The following is a 22,832-nucleotide window of genomic DNA, read 5'->3' on the forward strand; positions in this document are numbered from 1 at the left end:
ATATCCATCCGCACATACACAGACACAAGCAGACATTTATAAAGGCCTTTTCAACTTTCCGTGATAAATGCTGGTGAAAACAACAACAAACAGTGATTACAAATATGTCCAAAGATTGTAACACATCAGAGACTGTAAATAATGTTTATTTATTTATTTATTTACACGTCAAGTTCTGAAGGACCAAGAGGTGTAAACCTCCAAGGTCATGGAACGTATCAATACATGAAATTACAACATAAAAGTAATAACAGATAAAAATAAAATGTTTATAAACCCAAAAAAAGTCAATCCATAAGTTTAAGTAAACGCAATCAACAATACAACAAGAATCAGCTTAATTTTTTAGGTACTCCTCGACAGAATAGAAGGACACACCCATGAGGAAACTCTTCAGTTTCAATTTGAATGCGCATGGATTACTGCTAAGATTTTTGAATTTGAGTGGTAGCTTATTGAAAATGGATGCAGCACTATACAGCACACCTTTCTGCACAAGAGTTAAGGAAGTCTGATCCAAATGCAGGTTTGATTTCTGCCGAGTATTAACTGAGTTAAAGTTGCTTATTCTTGGGAATAAGCTAATATTATTAACAAGAAATGACAGTAAGGAATATATATACTGAGAGACCAATCTCAAAATACCCAGACCATGAACAGGGGTCAACAGGAGGTTCGTGAACTTACACCACTTATTGCCCGAACTGCCTGTTTCTGAGCCAAAAATATCCTTTTAGAATGGGAAGAGTTACCTCAAAATATAAAACCATATGACATAAGCGAATGAAAATAAGCTAAGTAGACTAATTTTCTTGTCAAACAATCACCACTTCTGATACCATTCGAATAGTAAATATGGCGGTATTAAGTCTTTGAACAGGATCCTGAACGTGGGCTTTCCACAACAGTTTACTATCTATCTGAACACCTAGAAATTTGAACTGTTCAGTTTCACTAATCATATGCCCATTCTGTGAAACTGAAACGTCAGGTTTTGTTGAATTCTGCGTTAGAAACTGCAAAAACTGAGTCTTACTGTGATTTAGTGTTAGTTTATTTTCTGCAAGCCATGAACTTAGGTCATGAACTGTACTATTTGAAACCGAGCCAATGTTCCACACAACATCCTTTACTACCAAGCTAGTGTCATAAGCAAACAGAAATATTTTAGAGTTACCCGTAATACTAGAGGGCATATCATTTATATAAATAAGGAACAGGAGTGGCCCCAACACTGATCCCCGGGGCACCCCCCACTTGACTGTACCCCTCTCAGACCCCACATCACAGCCATTCTCAGCATTGTGAATAATGACCTTTTGCTGTTTGTTGCTAAAGTAAGAGATTGACCAACTGTGAGCTACTCCCCGTATTCCGTAATGGTCCAACTTCTTGAGCAATATTTTGTGATCAACACAATCAAACATCTTAGTTAAATCAAAAAATATGTCCATCATTCGAAACCTTTTGTTTAATCCATCCACTACCCCACAGAGAAAAAGAGAAAATATTATTTTCAGCTGTTAAACGACTTCTAAAGCCAAACTGTACATTTGATAACAAATCGTGTGATATAAAATTATCAATTATCCTTACATAGACAGCATTTTCAATAATTTTATATACTGAGTGAGGTGGCAAAGTAGTTAACACATGGGACTTGCATTCGGATTGACGATGATTCAATCTTCGTCCAGCCATGCTGCTTTCGGTTTTTCATGATTTCCCTAAATTGTTTAGGCAAATGCTGGGATGGTTCCTTTGAAAGGGCATGGCCGACTTCCATCCCCATCCTTCCCTAATCGGATGAGACCAATGACCTCACTGTTTGGTCTCTTCCCCCGACTCAACCCAACCCAATAATTTTAGCAAACACTGATGGCATAGAAATAGGTCTAAAATTGTCTGCATTATCCCTTTCTTCCTTTACTACTAAATGCTTTAATAATTCAGGAAACTGACACAATTCCTAAAGGAAAAATTACAAATATGGGTAATTACAGGGCTAACATGTGTAGCACAGTACTTTAATATTCTGCTAGGCACTCCATCATATCCATGAGAGTCCTTAATCTTCAGTGATTTAATTACTGACTCAATCTCCCCCTTGTCTGTATCACAAAGGAGTATTTCAGACATCAACCTCGGAAAGACATTTGTCAAGAGAGTTATATGATTCCCTGTAGAAACTAAATTTTTATTTAATTCACCAGCAATGCTCAGAAAGTGATTGTTAAATACTGTACATATATCTGATTTATTAGTAACAGAAATATTTTTACTACAAACTGATTTTATGTCATCGACCTTGTGCTGGTGACCAAACACTTCCTTCACAATTGACCATATGGTTTTAATTTTATCCTGTGAATTAGCTATTCTATTTGCATACCACATACTCTATGCCTTCCTTATAACATTTTTAAGCAACTTACAATACTGTTTGTAATGGGCTCCTGTAGCTTGATTGTGACTACTTCTAATATTATGATATAATTCCTGCTTTGTTCTACATGATATCCCTATCCCACTAGTCAGCCACCCGGGCTGCCTATTACTGCTAGTACCCCATTTAGAATGTTCTCATGGGAAGCAACTCTCAAAGAGCATGAGAAATGTGTTAAGGAAAGCATTATATTTAACATCTATGTTATCGGCACTATAAACATCCTGCCACTCTTGTTCCTTAACGAGGTTTAAAAAACTCTCTATTGCTGTTGGATTAACTTTCCTACATAGATTGTAATTATATGTGACATTTGTTTGAGTGCAAAAGCATTATAGTGTTAAAATTTGTGCATCACGGTCTGTGAGGCCATTCAGCCTTTTACTAACAGAATGGATATCTAGTAATGAAAAATGAATAAAAATATTGTCTATGGCTGTGCTACTGTTCACCTGCACCCTAGTTGGAAAAAAACACCATCTGAATTAGATCATAGGAGATCTACCAGCATCCTTTTTCTTGCACCATCATATACAAATTTTATATTGAAGTCACCACATATAACTCATTTCTGGTACTTCCTACAAAGTACATCAAGAACCCTCTCTAGCTTGAGCAGAAATGCTCTGAAGTCAGAATTAGGGGACCTATAAACAACAACAATTAGATGTTTAGTTTCACTAAATTCAACTGTCCCTGCACAACATCCAAATATTTGTTCAGTGCAGTGTCGTGATGCATCTATGAACTCAAATGGAATATTGTTTTCCATGTGTATAGCCACTCCCCCACCACGCAAGGAACTCCTTGAAAAACAGCCAGCTAATCTATATCCTGGTAAAGGAAGCCTCTGAATTGTCAAGTTATTTAAGTGGTGCTCCGATACACCAATAATTTCAGAGTCAACATCAATAAACAGTTCACTAACTTTATCTTTAATACCTCTTATATTTTGATGAAATATGCTAATTCCTTCTCTACTTGGAAACATTACATCCTCTAAAGGTGAGTCCTTAGTTAGAGGGACTTCCTTTAAGCAGTTATACCTATCAGCTGACTTCAATCTAAAAAAGGTGCAGCTATAACATCAACTATTACTGGAATTTTTCCATGAGTGATCCCACCAGCACCCACTACAATGTCACCTATAAGCTTTGCCAGCCTCCTCTTCCCACACCTATTGAGGTGCAGGCCATGTCTAGTGAAACCCAATCTACTGATAGACCCAACTGGCACCACTGAAATGTGACTCATACCCTCTCCAGCCCCAAGTTAATGCACCTAACAGCCGCATTAAGATGAGGCCGATCATGACGCTGAAACAGTTGCATGAAATGCACACTAGTGCCACCAATTTGAGTAGCTATCTTTACCAGGTCATCACCTACATCATATTCCCCATTCCTATCAAGACTGTTCCCTGCTCCACTCACTATCACTACCTGATCCTCCTTCGTAAAATTCCTACATAGCTCCCATACACTGTCAGTCACCTGAGCCACCCCTGCACTAGGCTTCACAATGCTGGCGACCTGGTACTCACTCTCCAAACTTCCTGCAACTGCTGGCCCACACCTCTACCATGCGAACTACCGAGCAGCAGCAGAACCTTGTTCTTTCATTTAGACTTTGCAACTGACCTAGGCCTCCTAACTACTGAGGCCTGCTGCTTGTTCCCTACATCTACATCTACAAGAGGCTCCTCTCCACACAACTCTGACAGTTGGTCAAATCTATTGCATATTCACAAAGTATAACTGTCTCAATACCTCCTCCTCCTCCTCCTCCTCCTCCTAGCTGCCTTCTTGCCAACAGCCAGTTCCCATTCCCCACCCCCTCCACCCTTCTCAACCTATCTAGTTCCTCCTTTGCACATTGTAACTGCACCTGAAGGGTACAGATCTTACGCTGCTGCTCCTCTATCAACTTATTTGTACTACAGATTCTGCATTTCCAGGAGAGGATCTCACTAGAATGCCCACTGACTTCCCCACTGCATTCCCTCCTATGAAAATACTTTGAACAAATCCCACACCGTAACCCACTACTCACAAACCTACAACAGAGCCCACACTTCTCACTGATGGTAAAATTTTACAGTTACTGAAAAAAACTATATGTCTATGTTACCTAAGTTCAGTTGCACCAGTAGAACTATTAACACTCTGCCATCCGGTGACACCACAGTGGTGTCGTGCACGAAACAGAGGTCAATGGCCGGTGACACCACAATGGTGTCGTGTGCTTAGTATTGCTCAGTGGCTGGCGACACCACATTAGTATCTTTTGGATCCTGTTGGTGTTTTGTTTAGGTAACAATAAGTTACATATGTTAACAAGTTTTTTGTTTTTATAAATACTTGTGCCCTTTCATCATGGCAGATGAAAGAGACAATACGATTATTTATGATGAATACGTGGAGTAAATCTTGGAGGTTGCCACTACATCACGTACGTCTCATCATGATCTGGTTGACAGACTTTCCAGTCACATAAAACAACACCAACTTATAAGCCTATGTATTTCCGAAATGAATAAATGAAAACGAAGAAACTGCCATGTATGTTTCACAAACAAAACAAGAAAAAAGAACAACAAACTTGATGTGCAAGTCTTGTGGAGTTGCGTTACATCTTGGAGACTGTCTTGCTGCATATCATATGAAAGAGAAATACTAAGTACCAAAGACAATGCAAATAAACAAAGATATGAAACAAACAAATTTTGTATTTATTTACGTATGTATATCTTCGAAATTTCATGAAAGTAGAAGAACAAGAGTTGAGAACTTGCGAGAACTAACGATGAGATTAGTAAAACTTAACAATTTACGATCTCCTGATAATTTCAAGAACTGCTGGTGACAAGCCAAGTAATCCGAATTAGCACTGCCGGCACAAACCGAATAAATTTGTATGAGACATGCGGACAGTAAAGTTTAAATAGAACTAAATTCTCTGTCTACTAAGAAAGCAACTACTTGTATTAATACTACTACACCACAGCTAATACCAATACCAACAAAACTTCACAAAATTATTAGCTAAAACCAAAAATTCAAGCAACCACTGGAACACTCAACGAAGTTAAAACACTGAATGAAAATTGTACTGAAATATTTTACTAGAAATAATAAGAAACGTCAGCTGAAAACTAAAGCACGAAATTTACTAAGCAACTTCATCACACAGAAAACTCTAAAAAACACAGTGAATAAACATTTCCAAAAGTTTATTAAATCATTATTTCGCCACTGAAAACTATTAAATTTAATAACTGTCTAACAGTGCACAAATAATTTTGTCAGTACTTAGCTTTATAACTGCTGTAGCTGCAACTGCATGCCGCAAAATGTAAACTACTATCACTACCTGTTATAACTTTAGTTTGCTGAGCTTGTTTGAGACCTTAACTACTTTCTGAGTTGTTAATGTCTCTGATAATGTCTCCAGCATTTGAATGCAAAATGTTAGCAGAGAACTGTGCCTTGGGCCATGGCTTTATATATGTAAAACAAATGTCACTGTCAATACTGCCTGCAGACAGGACAATATTTCCAGGCAGTGCAACATATAATATTATTGTGAAACATCTCAATCAATACTACACATTCAATGCTATGATGCATCTGGAAATAATGTACAATATTATTGACCATCTAGAGGGTTCTTAACTTACTTCTCCAGCTACTTCTATACTGCTTAAAAGATGTATGAAGGTCATATTTCAATGGAAATTTAAAAAAAATACTTACTGTGAATGTGGGAAATTTTTAACCCTAATCAGCTTAAGATAAAAAAACCAAAATGTCAGTAATGTCTGCCAAGGGGCTCCAGTTTGCTGATGATAATATGACACTTACACAGAGAGAAGAACTCCACACCACTCTTCATGTACTCTCAATGTCTTTCACAAGAGGGAAGACAATGTTAATGAAAAATGACCAAAATTTTAGACAAATCAGACCCAGGAACAAAGGACAAAATAGTTCACATAATGGTTAACCAAGAACTCAACCCCAGTACTGTCACTGTCAAGAAGGATAAATCAGCAGTGGCAGATCATACACTGGGCCCAGGGAACCACCAAATTTGTTTCTCTGACATTGTGGTTTTAGCAAGATCTGATCATTACTATGCTAGAATGTACCAAGAGGCCACAGGTGTTCAAAACACAAAAATAACTTTAACAGAAAAGAAGAAAGATTGAGATTAGACAAGTTGTGGGCCCTAGTGCTAAATAAAACAAACAGTACCAACTCATCTCCACTAAAGGCTCTGTAACCTATGTTGGTGTGACTCCATGATATTAGGCAGGGGTCTGACTATGTCATGAACCAACCATTGCATCGATACATATAAAAACTTTGGTTTGCTGAGCTTGTTTGAGACTGTAACTGCTTTCTGAATTGTTAAGGTCTCTGATGATGTCTCCAGCATTTGAAGACAAAATGTTAGCAGAGAATTGTGCCTTGGGTCACGGCTTTATGTCCGTAAAACAAATATCAGAAATTATGTACATACCTGCCATGAAAACCTTTGATCTATGACTTAAATTTATATTTTATGTTACAAAAGTTCTATTCTTCAGAACACTTTTCTTGTCATTGCTACGTCTTGGCAGAATACTGGAAAACTACTGTTGGCCTACAAAAGGTGGTACTTATGAAACACTTGTATGAACCACCAAGAAATAGTGTTCAAATGTGCAGGAGCCATATCAGGCAGGAATAATTCAAGCATATGCAAAGGAAGGCAGTATGATTGGTTTTAGATTTGTTTGACTGGCCAGAGAGTGAAATATTAATGCTGAATAATCTTAACTGGCAGGCACATCAAGAAAGATACTGTGTTACTGGTACTCAAAAACACCTGCTTTCCCAGCAAGAATCTATGAATACTATCACAAACATACGGAAGACAAATAACACCTGACACAGAGATATACAATCATTTCTCCCACTCTCCATCTGTAACTGGGACATGAAGAAATGTTAATGTGTAGTACAATGAAGAATACCTTCTGCTACAGCCTACAGTGATCTACGGTGTATTTATGTACAACAGATAAGTCAAAACAAGCCACCTGCAATATATAAGATTCCCTCAGAATTACTAAGATCTTTGGGAGAACATGCCATGCCCAAACTGTTCAATATGCAATACAAGAAATTTGGTACAGGCAAAATACCTTGATACTTTAAGAATAATGTAAGAATTGAAATTCCAAAGAAGGTAGATGCTGACAGCTGTGGATATTGCCAAATCATAACTTTTATAACTCATGGTTACAAAAGATTGACACAAATTATTTACAGAAGAATTGAAAGACTGGAAGAAACCAACCTTGGGGGAGATCAGTTAGGGCTCCAGAGAAATGTAGGAACATGCATCGCAACACTGACTCTGCAACTTATCTTAAAACAGGGTTATTACAAATGATTGAAGCGATTTCACAGCTCTACAATAGCTTTATTATTTGAGATATTTTCACAATGCTTTGCACACACATACAAAAACTCAAAAAGTTTTTTTAGGCATTCACAAATGTTCGATATGTGCCCCTTTAGTGATTCAGCAGACATCAAACCGATAATCAAGATCCTCCCACACTCGGCGCAGCATGTCCCCATCAATGAGTTCGAAAGCATCGTTGATGCGTGCTCGCAGTTCTGGCACGTTTCTTGGTAGAGGAGGTTTAAACACTGAATCTTTCACATAACCCCACAGAATGAAATCGCATGGGTTTAAGTCGGGAGAGCGTGGAGGCCATGACATGAATTGCTGATCATGATCTCCACCACGACCGATCCATCAGTTTTCCAATCTCCTGTTTAAGAAATGCCGAACATCATGATGGAAGTGCGATGGAGCACCATCCTATGGTACGTTTAGCTCCCTGCTTGCTTTATTCGTCGACTTACACGGGCTATGCGTGAAACTTGCCCGCACGCGTTCAACCGTTTCTTCGCTCACTGCAGGCCGACCTGTTGATTTCCCCTTACAGAGGCATCCAGAAGCTTTAAACTGCGCATACCATCGCCGAATGGAGTTAGCAGTTGGTGGATCTTTGTTGAACTTCGTCCTGAAGTGTCGTTGCATTTTTATGACTGACTGATGTGAGTGCATTTCAAGCACGACATACGCTTTCTCGACTCCTGTCGCCATTTTGTCTCACTGCACTCTCGAGCGCCTTGGCGGCAGAAACCTGAAGTGCGGCTTCAGCCAAACAAAACTTTATGAGTTTTTCTACGTATCTGTAGTGTGTCATGACCATATGTCAATGAATGGAGCTACAGTGAATTTATGAAATCACTTCAATCATTTGTAATAGCCCTGTACACATTCACGAAAGGCAAACCTATGTTTTTTATCATTTGCAGATTTAGAAAAAGCTTTTACATGTTGAATGGAATACATTCTTTGAAATTCTGAAGGTGGCATGGATAAAATACAAGGATGGAAGTATGTCAACAATTTGTAAGAAACCAGACAGGACAGCAGTTACACCTGTCAAACGACATGAAAAAAAAGCAGTGCTTGAGAAGGGAGTATGACACATTTGCAGCCAATGTTATTCAGTAAGTACCTTAAGCAAGCACTAAACAATAGCAAGGAGACATTTGGAAAGGGAATTAAAGTTCAGGGAGAGGTATGAAACTTCCTGGCAGTTTCGATCCTACACAGAGTTTTAATCTGCCAGGAAGTTTCATATCGGCACACACTCCGCTGCTGAGTGAAAATTTCATTCTGGAAACATCTCCCAGGCTGTGGCAAAGCCATGTCTCCACAGTATCCTTTCTTCCAGGAGTCCTAGTTCTGCAGGTTTTGCAGGAGAGCTTCTGTGAGGTTTGAAAGGTAGGAGATGATGTACTGGTGAAGCAAAGCAATGAGGATGGGTCGTGACTCGTGCTTGGGTAGCTCAATTGGTAGAGCACTTCCCCATGAAAGGCAAAGGTCCCGAGTTCAAGTCTTGGTCCAGCACACAGTTTTAATTCTCCAGGAAGTTTCATATCAGCACACACTCCACTGCAGAATGAAAATTTCATTCTGGACTTTGAGGTTTGCTGATGACATTAGCTGGTCACATATAAGTGAATTTTAGTGACAAGCCATGGATATTTATGGTATATTCTTGATAATCTGCAGTTCTCACCTGAGTGTTAGTGAAGGCACAACCTTGAACCTGCAGTTCTGGGAACTGGTGATCCAGGCTCACACCAGGTATGCAAACATGTATTACTGTAAGGAGCCTTGTTCAGGAAGTCTGTGAGCTTTTTGCAGGCCAGTAGCTGACACACTACTCTGGCGGAACAGCATGCTCATGTCGGCTATCCTGCAATCTTTCTCACATGTCTTTAAAGCAAATAGGTGGTAGAAAAAATGTCTTTTACATTAGTTATAGCTTTATATGTCAGCTTCATGTTGATATGCTTATCATTTTGTTACTGGTCATAGTTATTGCAATTTTTTTCATACATGTATCACACTGCTTGAAATTCAAGTGTGTTGCAATGAAAAATAGTCATTGCTATGAATTTGTGTATGGCACATAGCATGTTCTCCTCCATTAGCGCACACACGAGAACAAAATATTCGCTATGTCTCTCATATGTCATTAATGGTTCATGACATTGAAAAGAGATTTTGCAAAATTATAGCACACAAAGAGGAGAATATTTTGCCATATGATAAACATGTGGCACTTTCTTATCTGCCATGATATACAAGTAACTGTAGACTTTTGCAACAGAATAATGTAATTTTTTAACAGTCATAGATAGCTGGTGAAACGAGAACTATGGTTTTGCAGTAAGATAAGCAAAGAAATTACACATACATTTTTATACCAAGACTGTGGTTATTCATAGGCTTTTGACCTGATTTGTCCTCATTCCCCATTTAATAAATCACCATTTCAGGATTCTATCATGTTTGCAACGGCACTGCGGTTTTGGCGAGATGACATTATGTAAACTCCGCTATGTTTTGACAAAAGAAGCAGATTTTAACATGGCAACAAGAGACATGCAGGTGATACTGAAAATTTGCCACAGATGAATGAGTGGTTTTCAGGTGATAGCAATTCTAGTCACTACAGGTATGATGAAAAGGGTGGTCCAATGACCACCTAAAAAAAGTTATACAACTATATAATAAAATACTTTATTTGTGAAAATTGACACACGAACATTACACCAACAAGAATGTAAAAAACAGGACGTATAAAGAGATGGTTGAAACATTTCTAGACAGTGCTGTAACAGTGGACTAAATTTTTATAAAACGTACAAGCATTTGAAATAAAAAAGAATGCCAAAGAGTAGATGGGTAGATTGGATAACAAATGAAGAGGTGCTGAATCTGTGGCATATTGTTGCAGGTCCAGTTCAGGAGGAAGTCAAGGAGATAGTATAATATGTACATATATTTTTAGTAATTTATTAAAACTTGAACACTGTAAATACCTACATTTAGAAACAACTAGTACACACACACACACACACACACACACAGGTGACATGAAACTGATGCTGTCACTGACACTTATAACATTTAGCAGAAGAATAGTTCCACATCAGAGTTCAATTCTTTGACTGATATAAAGTTCAGAATTACTGTTCTAGTCACAATCAACTGGATCTTTACTACCATTAGAAGTGATGGTTGCAGGTTATCACTGATAACGTACAGAGTCGGCTGTGTAGCACTGCGATCAGATATAAATAACTTTTTGACTGAGGTGGCAAAAGGAAACACTACGAGGCTTGTATACACCTACATCTCCAATTCATTTCTGCGTCTTACAGTGACTGTCTTTACTTGTGGTGCAGTCTCGAAGTACCAACTTTTGCATGAGGGACCAAATCTTGTCTGATACCTCATTCTGTGGCAGAATCACATCAGACAGAAAACAAATTAATGGCACAACTTGACTAAATAAAGGGTTGGTTTCCTGGACATCCCGAGACATTGAGGAGATGTCACTTTCATAATGGTGGGAGGTGTTGGGGAGTAACAGCCAGCGAATGACAGTTGTAGAGGGAGACCATGGCTTGACTACAGTGAGCAGGTTCAAATGGATGGGGGATGCCATAGTTATGCAGAGATAAACAGGCTCACACAGGACAGATCAGAATGAAGAGCCGCATCAGATCGGTCGTTCGACTAAAGATCACAACAATAACAGCAGCATTATCACCGTACGTAGTCACTGATACTTACCCGTGTAAGGTATTTTCTTGATTTAAAAATGCAGTAACACCAATAATATGTAACACACTTAACCATACTGGTCACATAGGTCCTATTTCTAGAATTAATCATCTACATCACACACCGGTGCATTATGGATTTGTGTGTGAGGAGTCACCTTCCCCCTCATTTTTGGGGGGAGCAATTCATTGTTGTATGAAGTTATATGTCTCTAATGATATACTATTTTAAATGTACAGCAGAGAATGTTTTTTTCAATACTGTAAATTAATGTGCAATACCTTGTAAGGGAGCTCCACAACTTGAGCTTCAAGTTTTTCTGCTTCTGTATACATAAATTTTTTCTGTAGCTTCATCATATCCACTGTCTTCTTCTCTGTTGCAGTAACATGGAATGGCATGGGGGATGTGACTTCTTTCTTGAATGGAATATTCCACAGGCCTTTGAAGTAAATAGCATTTACAAGAACTAGCCGAGTATACTCATCCAAAGTACCTGTAAGAAACAGACAGAAGGAAACTGCTAAAATTATATCAAAAACTAAATCTGAACAATGCCACCAGCAAAACCAGAAATTTATTCTAGTCTTTGCCATTGTCATTAATAAAGGGTGCTGATGGTATTTTTATAGTATAAGACCTGCTCATTTCACATGAAATTAATTTCTGTGGTATAATTTTTTAAAACTTGTATCACATATATTTGGTGGTGATGGCCACAGTCAGAGGATATTTTAAATATATATATTTACACTGGGCAATCAAGCTCTAGTTCACTAAAATGGAGAGAACTTCTATACAATTATGTAAAACATTTTGTATTGGTGCCTAGTAAATAAAATATATGCTCACAGAATATATACTATGCTACTGATATTCTATAAAACAGAACTCTTTATGATATTCACAATCAAGACACACCATCAGAAGTGTAATAAATGTAGCTCAAGAAAGTAAGTTAAGATCATCAATTTTTATTGAAGAATGACAGCCTCAGATTATATTTGCCATGTAGTTGGCTAAGAGCGTCTGTGGGCACATTTCCCAGTATAAATTTTATTGCAGTCAATGCTCACAAAATCACAGGATCAACTGTCTACCCACTGCCAATAGACCACAAATATTGCTTGGCCAATGGTTGTATCAGCATATTCTAGGAGTCAGCATTTAATTGGGGTTCCTACAAGAAGAGACTGTATGGAAACAACATAGTATTGTATGGGGAGATTGCAACAATACATAATTCTTGTAACTTGCAGGAAGGCTAGCAGACAGCCAACCCTTGGCACAAATGTTGGTAGATGATTTTCAACGTAAACAACTGTAACATAGTGTACATAAATAAGCAAAGAGGCTCAATATTGTTTCACTTCATGACCACCAAGCAATCACGGTAATCAGTCACTACTACCAAATGTGATATAAGTTGTTTTAAGGTGGGATGGCAATATATTATTAACAGTCTAGTTAGTTACATGTTCCACAGATCTTTCACTATGAGGAGGAAAACGTCAGTTTACAATCATAATACTCTGTCAAAGTAAAAGAAAGATCTATCTGTTGGTAAGGATAATGCCAAATAGAGATCTACCAGAAAAATCATGAAGAACTGTAATTCATTTATGTAGGAAAAGGAATCTGTTTACAATGACCAATCCTGATTGATTTTAGTGACCTGCAAATTAGTCTAGAAACTTTTCCAAGATGGATTAGTAAAAAAAGGTAGTTAAGATTTAGAAATGAGCACCTGAACTAATTAGGAGTCTGTCCATTAGCCCAAAACCATTACAGTTTGAATTAACAAAAGAGATAGAGAAGATTTACGGAAGAGCTGTGCAACTCATTAAGAGCTTGTCTAGCAAGTCAAAATTTTGGAAACACCCATTCTAGAAAGGAGACGTAGGTCAGTACAATAGACATTTATCCATGTGATATAGTGTAACCATGGTATATCAAGAGTGAGAATGAGAGACTATGCACAGAAAGTTTGGAAAAGTGCACAATGCAATCTAATGCTCTACTATGTACTGTGTCACCCAATCCTACACATGATGATCATTCAAATGCTCATTTACCAGTATTTTGTGTACAATTTCAAGAAATTGTGAAGCAGATCCACCATTGAAAGATGTTGCTTATCTTCCACTGCTAATTTGGTAACCACACACCAATATTTCCAGATTGAAAACCATCCATTAGAAGCAATAAAGTCATTGTGCCACTTAAATAAAAGTGGAAGTTTGCTGCTTAGACTATAATAACTGGCCCAGAAAGTGGCACACTTTCACTTCACTTTATTAAAAATCATCTATAAAGACATTCATCGAGTTCACCATCTTTTCCTCATTTTGTTCTTTTTCTGTCCATTCTCACATCACTTTGAACTGTATTTACAAAATTCTAAATTTTTTTTTTCTTTCTTCCATCTCCTGATTGTTCCTTTACCTGTGTACCAAAATTGCTTTTCTTGCCTTTCTTCACAGATCAATAATTTTTAATTTTATCACTCAAAGAATAGGGCTTTCATTTCTGTGACATCGTATCAAACACACAGATATCCAGATGTTAAATGAATAATGCATGATTCACAATATGGTTGTGCTCGTTTTGGTTGTTGTCAATCACAGTCTCTTTGCTGACCAATCTGTTGTTGGGGGGTATGTTTTACTGCCACATTATGTTAGATTGTATGGTACATCAGACCGCAGTATGTCAGGCTTTACTGCATATGTATTCAAACAGTGAAAATAAGCGAAAGTAAATTACAAAATCCTTCCAACTGAATGACTAACTGGAAGACAAATACTGACTGGCTGCTCACAGAAGATTCTCTGCTTGTAGAACATCAGCATACTATTAAATCCCACATACATCTTGCATAATTACTATGATGGTAAAATTTGAGAAATTTGGGGTTCTTTGGATGTCTGTTAACAACCATTCATCTTGAACACTACTCACAAAGCAAACAGTTAAGGTAACTATGTAACCCACATCACACACTATACAGTAGTTTATATAATGGTTTGTACCTATTCCGTGCTGCATCAATGTGCAGAAATGAGTATATACAGTGGTTAACATACAAATGAAGTGACTTGATGTGTGAGTGATTCTTCTGGGTTTTGGCATGATTCCTTATACTGATGTAGACACTAAGTATGATCTAGCCTGAAAGTGCAGTTTGTAGAAGAGGAAGACACATCACTGCAACAAGAAAAGACATTACTGGAAACACCCCATTGGCAGTTTATCAACAGATAGCTTGAAATACCTCTTCTAACCCCTGTCTGATCCACTTGGGCACAAAAACATCGTTATTTATTTATTTATCCTGACAAAGTACATTGTATGGATCAAGATATATTTTCATTTCATGCACCGACAGGTACATAATATTTGATGTCTACTGTTTAACAAAAATATAATTTATTATAAAATTATTCTAGGGCTATATATATATATATATTTTTTTTTTTTTTTTTTTTTTTTTTTGGTGTCGTGTGTATGCTCATGGAAGAAGTTCCGTTTTCTTGTGTCATGGTTGTGTTGTGTGTTGTTATCTCTAGTATCGGGAGAATATCTGAATTTTGTCCAACAAAGGAGCTCGTACAGGTATATACTGGGTAATGTTAGTATTTTGAGAGCTTTAAATGCTGGTTTACATGAATCTTTCCATTTAAGGTTGGCTATCATTCTTATGGCTCTTTTTTGTAATTTAAATATTTTATTAATGTTTGTTTTTGAGGTACCTCCCCACAAAATTATGCCGTAACTTAATTTCGTATGAATTAATGCATAGTATATTGTTTTCATAATGCCTGTATCTTTTAGGCAGCTGAGTTTGTGCAGCACATATAGGTTTGCTTATCCCAGTTTACATTTTCATCGATAATTATCCCAAGGAATTTTGCATATTTGGTGTTCTCTGCTATGCACTCATCTATGCATACATTGATATCTCCACTGCGAAAGTTTTTAAGTCTGAAATTCCACTGTGAAAGTTTTGAAGTCTGAAGTTTACACAAAGTGTTTTAGTAATATTGTTGTGCAGGTTTAATTCAGTAATCTTTGGATTGGATTATTTACTTCTAGATTGGCTTTTATTTCTAGCTCTTCTGTGTCTTTATCTGTGGACACTAGAGTTTGTCATCTGCATAGGTAACTATACTACTGTACATAATCATATTTGGGATGTGATTTGTGTACAGAATGAAGAGTATTGGGCCAAGAATGGAGCCTTGTGGCACAGAGAAGTGTAAAATTCTTGCTTTAGATCTTATTTTTTCACCAGTAGTTTTTGTAATTTCAGTATATTGGCTCCTGTTTGTCAGGTATGAGAGAATCCAGTCTCCTGTATTTCCTCGTATGCCATATACTCCTAATATTTCTACTAAAGTTTTGTGGTCTACACAGTCGAATGCCTTTATTAGATCCATAAATACTCCTACACATTTACTTTTAGAGTCCAAGTTTGTTATGGCATTTTCAATGAGATCTATTACTGCATCTATAGTGCATTTATCTTTCTGGAAGCCAAACTGATTCTTGTTGATTATTTCATATTGCATCAGAAAAGCAATGACTCTCTGTGCATAAGCTCATTAAATTATTTTTTATATGACTGGTAAAAGAGCTATAGGCCTATAATTTTCTGGATTGTATTCATTCCCCTTTTTATGTCTTTAAGCACTTTGGAAAAGTTCCTTTTAGGAATGATGAACTGATTAGTTGTGTAAGAGGTTTCTTGAGTTCCTGCATACAGTGTTTAATTTCTATACTTGATATTCAGTTAATTTCACATGACTTTGTTAGTTTTAGGTTTTTTATTATCTTTAATGTTTCTTCTTCTATCACTGGAAAAAGTGCCATTGTTTTTCCCTGGGGATTAAATGTTTCCAGGTGTTATTGTGTTTTTTATTATTTGTTTTTGTTATAGTTTTTGGCCTACTGTGGCAAAATAGCCATTGAAGAGATTTATGATTATATTCTGTTCAGTTATACTTTTTTTGTTGATCATGAACTGTATTTTCCTGTGTTCCTGTGAACTGGAGGATTTGCAATTTGTATTTATAATAGACCAGCAAGCCTTGCTTTTATTAGCAACACTATTTATGTACTTTTTTGCTTCTAGTCATTTGGCTGCTTGCACTACTTCAGCATACATTCTTTTATATTTTCAGTAGCACTCTTTAAAGTTTTCATCAATGCTAGTTTTATACATTCTGTGCATAATTTTTATCTTGTTCCTGGAGACCAAAATGCCTTTTGTTACCCATTTTTTGTTTTTATTTGTGGTTTTGGCTTTAGTTTTTATTACTAGACATGTAATATTGAGATGGTAGGAAAGTGTGTCAATAAAATGAGTCACCTTATGATCCACTGATGATGAGTCTTCCAGGAATGATGAACTGATTAGTTGTGTAAGTGTATACAGTGTATGATGGAGAGTCTTTTTCCAGTATTTCCCATCCTTCTTTTTCAAGTTTTATCCTAAGAGCTTTAAGTTTTGTTCATTTAAGCTTCTTTTTTCCCATATTTTTTGTGTCTTTTCATTTGTGGTGATATGATTTAGACATATTTTTATTGCATCATGATGTGACAGGGCCGTTTCTATAACTTCACTTTTGTACCATCCCTTAAATTTGTGAAGATGTGATCTATTTGAGTACAGGAGTTTGCAGTTATACGTGTTGAGTAGCCACTGTGTTGTATAAGCCATATGTCTTCAATGTGTTTAGGAGCTCCCTACTGTCATTTGTGTCTTGCAATGTGTTTATGTTTAGGTCACCTAGTAGTACAAGTGCATAGTTCTTGCTTAGGATGATATGTAAGAGCTCTCCTATGTTTTCAATGAAAATTTCTATGCACTCATTTGGCAGTCTGTAGATGTTTAAGATGTACTGTGGGGAACTACTTAGAACTATCTTTTGGTCTGTTACTTCGACTACATTTTCAATGTTATATTTTTTATGTATGTCAAGGTTGTTTATATGGTTTCTGCTTACTTTGTTCTGGGTTAATATAGCAGCTCGACCTCCCTTACTATATCTCCTGCATGAACTGGCTGTTACATTGTTGTTTGCAACAGTGAGATTTAGAATTACATGCTCATTTAGACCATGTTCTGTCAGAGCAAGAATGTCAGGAGTTTCTTCATTTAGCATTATTTCTAATTGGGTTACCCTATTTTTTAAGTATTGTATATTCTGGTGCATTATTTTTATAACTGAATATCCTGATTCTATGTTTGTTTTTGTCCTATATTATTTTTTGTTATCACTATTTTTTGTGGATATAAGATTTCCTGGTTTTTCACCCCCACTATACAGTGTTAGTTTCCCTTGTTTCTTATGATTTTACAAACATCTGCATACATTCTGCTGAGTGTTACTGAACCTAATCTATTTAAATGTGTGCCATCCTTTTCCAGACAATTTTCACATAGGAATTTGTTTGGGTCTATGAAGACAGCACCATATAACCACTCTCCTGTTTGATGGCACTGTTTATTTTGGATATGTATTTGTCACTCACTGACCTCCTTTTTATGATTCCGCTAAGTATGAGCCTGGATCCCTCATAAACACTTCTTGCTACATGAATCATGTTTCTTGTTTCATTCACTAATTCATCTTTGCTGCTGCTTTTAAAGGAGTTTGTTCTAACATGTATAAAAAACACCTTTGTAATTTTGTTTGTGTTTCGTGTCCTGTTCTGTAGCCGCTTGTTTTACAATATTTTTGAAATGTTTGCCAAGTTGTTGCACTCTTATCTCAGGTCACACGTCGATTTTGCAGTTGGGAACAGCGATATTTTTCAAGAGCGAATCTCCTATTACTAGAAACTCAAATCTTGTACAGCTGTGAGCTTGTTTCTTCTTTTGGCATATGCCATTATCTTCTACTTATATTTATCTGCTGATGTTAGACATGTTGACTTTTTCGTGTCCTCATTGGAGGCACTGGGTATATTTTTGTTTTTGAAGTTCGAGCCTGCATATGGAGCATGGGATATGTTATTGTTTTTTGAGTTCGTAATTTCACAGTCTTCTATTTGTTTTTGGTGATTTTCATTCTCACAGCACTCCCTTTCTAGTATTAGTGTATCACTCTCTTTCCTTGCCTCAAATAGTTCAGTTTTTACAGTGTCCGTGTCGTCTTGTAGCCTCTTTATAGTTTCGTTTTCTGAGGCTTGTGATTCTGAGCTGCTTTTCACGTATTAAACTATTATTTTCTTTCCTTATGTTTATATTTTGTGTTTTTAGCGCCTCAATATCCTCTTGTAGCAATTTTATAACTTCGTTTTTCAAGTCTATTGTATTTAAAAGTTCAGCTGTTTCAGCACATAAACAAACTTGGCATCTAGAGAACAACAGAGCAGTACAACTATACCAAAATTGTGAGTTGCTAGGAATTGGTTGTGGTAGGAACAACATTCCTGTGTCCAGAAACAAGTGGCGCCAAACCTGGAAATTCTGGCCCTGTGCTTTTGGGGGAAATTGTTTGATGGATGTACAAACTGGTACCAAGTACGTGAGTACAAGTCATGAGCTATAACGGCGCACTCTTCTGGCTGGGGAATGTGCAACAGATGAACAAATGAAAGTAAGCTTCGGTAAAGAACAGTAAGGGAAGAGAACACTTTGTGATGTTAAGTCCCATAGTACTCAGAGAGAGAACACTTTGTGAGAGTAGTTTTGTTGCAGACTTGGAAACACTCAGCACACACAATTCTGTTCTGTAGGAGTCTCAGAGGAGTCAAGAAGTCTCAGTAGCCACTGTTGCTTTGAGATGGTAGCCTTGCCAATGTCTGTCACTGCTGCTTGATACACACACTGCAGAGCAGATCTTCCCATCTCAATGATATGGGAAGTAAGGATGCAATCACATGTGGGAGTTACAGCTAGCACTGTTGAGTCATTCATACCAGATCTTTCCACTACCTACAAGACAGTCCCAGAAGACAATAATCCTCTGCTGTTCACAAGCCTTATCCTGCTGTAGACCAAAGCTTGTAGTCCCATACAAAGTTGTCTCTAGGTAAGCACTGACAAAGCACCCTGGAAACCTTCCTCTATGAGCAGCCAGTTAATATTTCTTTCCCTCTTATATATTCATTTGTAAGTACATTGTCAGCCCATTTTTGCTTACTGTCAATGATTCAATACAAATACTTCTCAGTGTTAAGGTTTCATTGCCTGGTATCCCACATTGCCATATCACTTTCCTGTCATCTCTCTTTCAGTGTTGTATGTACACTGTAGCATGCATTATTCTGCTGTTCAAGTCACTGTGGGTTGCATCATCATTGTCACTTGTCTTGCACGCCTACACATCCAAACGTGTCTGGATGCAGAAATGGAGGTAAAGTCATGGCAAAGTCCTACTTCCTTGCTGCCATCATGGAGCATCTGGCTGCTGAGGCACTTGAGTTGGCCAGCAGTGCAGCCCATGACAACAGCAGGAAGGAGCAGTGCTATCACTGTCAGAAGCTCGGCCACATTGCCTAATAATGCACATGTGACATGGCACATATGACGTGTTCATACGCACATGACACACGCACCTGTAAAAAGCCATGCAATGGCGTGCCAACTTGTATCAACTGTGGTGGCACAAATCCGGCTAATTATTGCAGTTGCAGTTACATCACTAACTGGAGCCACAAACAGAAGTAGAAGAAGAGGAGTCCACAAGGCCACCAAGCAAGAAGAAGTGGCTGCTAGCTGAACTGAGCAGGAAGCACTGGCAGCTACCCTGTCTACTCCCCCACCCACCAATCACTGCTGGCAGAAGAGGGGGAGGTGGGCTGAGCCACCATGAAGACACTGGTGATATGACATGCATGCTAAGCTGTGTGCAGCCACCGACAATGCGGTTGCTGTCCTCAAAGTTGCCATTGCAGAAGAGAGGACAAGTCCTGAGAGACAAGTTGGATGAAGTTCACCACCCAATACAGCATCTGGCCCATGAACTTCAAGCTGCAAAAGAAGAGATGCCTGCTGCTGCCTTCTCCCACTCCACAGGCCAGAGGGTGGGGGGTGGGGGGGGGGGGAGGGGTGGATGCCACCACACAGACCTCCCTGGCAACTGCAGAGATGCTGTTAGCCATGGAGGTGGCAACAGAAGGAGAAGAGGTGCCTGCTGCATCCCCCACCTCTAGTGGAGGCTACACAGCAGGCTACTGCAGAGATGGTGATGTATGCACTGGCTGCAGACTGCCAACAATGCCATCCACACTCTGGGGTGAGCAGATTCAAAGATGGCTTCTGCCAAAACAGCACTTTTGTTGTTCCTCCACAAGGCCCATGCTGCAGAGAAGAAATCCACCTGCCTTCCTCTTCCACACAGCATGCACAAGATCGCCAAATCACTCAAGTGTGGCTCCTACCTCCAGCACTTCAATCCCCACTCTTTCACTCCTGCTGACCAGCCTGAACCTAATACCCCTCACCAACCCTATCTCTGCACTTCCAAGCAGCTACAGACACTGTCCAAAATCCTTCACCCAGGAGTCAGTGGAGGTAATCAACACTCATGCTGTCTTTTCTCCCAAAAATTGAGAACACCGTGCCAGCAGTGTGGATGCCTCTCCCACTATTGTATGAACCAGACGAGACAAAGAAGAGGCCAACCTGAACAAGTAGAGTCAACATCAGACAAAACTTCCAAGTGACTTCTTGAAAAGTTGTCAAAGAACAAGAAGAAGAAGAAGCAGAGGATCAAGACTGGGTACTAAAAACCACCTGCCAAGACCTCCCATCATGTCTTTACTAATCCACTAGCTTGCCTAGCGAATATTAGCAAATTATTTCAGATCACCACATGCTAATCCAACCAGAGAGGCTACAGGTATCAACATGAATAGGGATAGCACCCAAGTGCTTCACCTGCACCACATCAGACCAAGGACTGGTATGCCATTCCAGTGACCAGTGATTGTAGCATGTATTAATTGGCTGGCAGTAACTTGCTTGGTGCCCAACTAATCTGCACCTACATATTTATACACTGCAAACTGTTGTGAACTGCATGGCATGATATTGATGAACACAGACTTCCCAGAAAATGGTAGGTTTTTCTCCATAGTGTCACTAACATGTACACAAACATCACCATACCTGAAACTATAATCATTATCAAAATAAAGTTATCTTAGTTTAATAAAATGAGCCAAATAGAAATTTATGAACTAATAACCTTATCATGTTAGACTTGTCTCAGAACTATTTTATGTTCAATGACCACAAACTTGTTCTGTTTGATGGCACTCCTTATGAAGCTAATAGACATTACCAACAGTTTGACATGTTATATAAAGATATCACCTTCACCATAGAACACAATGACAGAATTAATTTTTTAGAACTGATGCTCAAAAGGCAAGGAATTGTCCACCTGTTCACAGTATTCTGAAAACCAACTACATGTGACTGGATTAACAGCAGTTCTTGCCACCATCCCATAAAGAAGTGTTTTTCCTTCAGCAATTAATTGAATAATCAAATTTCCTTTACACCAGGTGAATATTAACACTTTGAAGACAAGCAACATAGCTTCTCAGCTTTGTAAAGGCATTTCAACACTTATATTATGTCTGCAGTCCATATGAAGATACTCTATAATGCTTCTACAACCACAAAAAGACACAGATGACATCATTCTTCACTCATATTGACAGAAAAGGAAGACAGACATAATTGTGTGTTACTTGCTTTGTGGTGTTCACATTTCCCTTTGTGGCCAAGTGCCATGCCTCACACGGTCACACACAATGAAAATGACAACTGTTGTCTGCTACACACTTTCTATTTATTTTCACGATGGCCTTACAAAATAGAACTGAAAAACAGTAAAGGGGTAGCTAAAGATCTAACTGCCCAGAAGCTGAAAAAAATTTACTTTTATTTTGGAGATAAGACCACTTGCTATTTATGAAATGGGAGAACACTAGGAATGTATTTTTTCTGGAGACAAAACACAAAATGACTGCATCCACTGTCAATCTCAGAACAAGTTGAAGAATGATAGAGAAGATGAAACCTGCCTGTTTTTTGGGTTATAATAAAAGGAAGGCTGGTGTGGACCGCAGTTACCCAGGAAGCAAATACAGAGGTGGAAGAATGCTTTCTTTCATATTTTCATGTTGTTGATTATAAATTCATATA

At 38.0% G+C, this 22,832-nt stretch overlaps 1 protein-coding gene across 1 annotated transcript in view; it reads right to left on the bottom strand.

Annotated features, from left to right (window-relative positions):
• LOC126458479 (serpin B8-like) overlaps positions 1 to 22,832 on the bottom strand; it is a 266,413-nt gene that overhangs the window by 120,370 nt on the left and 123,211 nt on the right. Inside the window, exon 5 of the mRNA XM_050095572.1 lies at positions 11,944 to 12,158. Coding sequence (XP_049951529.1) covers positions 11,944 to 12,158 — 215 coding nt within the window. The remainder of the gene's footprint in view (positions 1 to 11,943; positions 12,159 to 22,832) is intronic.

Source organism: Schistocerca serialis, chromosome 2, assembly GCF_023864345.2.
Source record: "Schistocerca serialis cubense isolate TAMUIC-IGC-003099 chromosome 2, iqSchSeri2.2, whole genome shotgun sequence".
Classification (NCBI taxonomy): Eukaryota; Metazoa; Arthropoda; class Insecta; order Orthoptera; family Acrididae; genus Schistocerca; species Schistocerca serialis.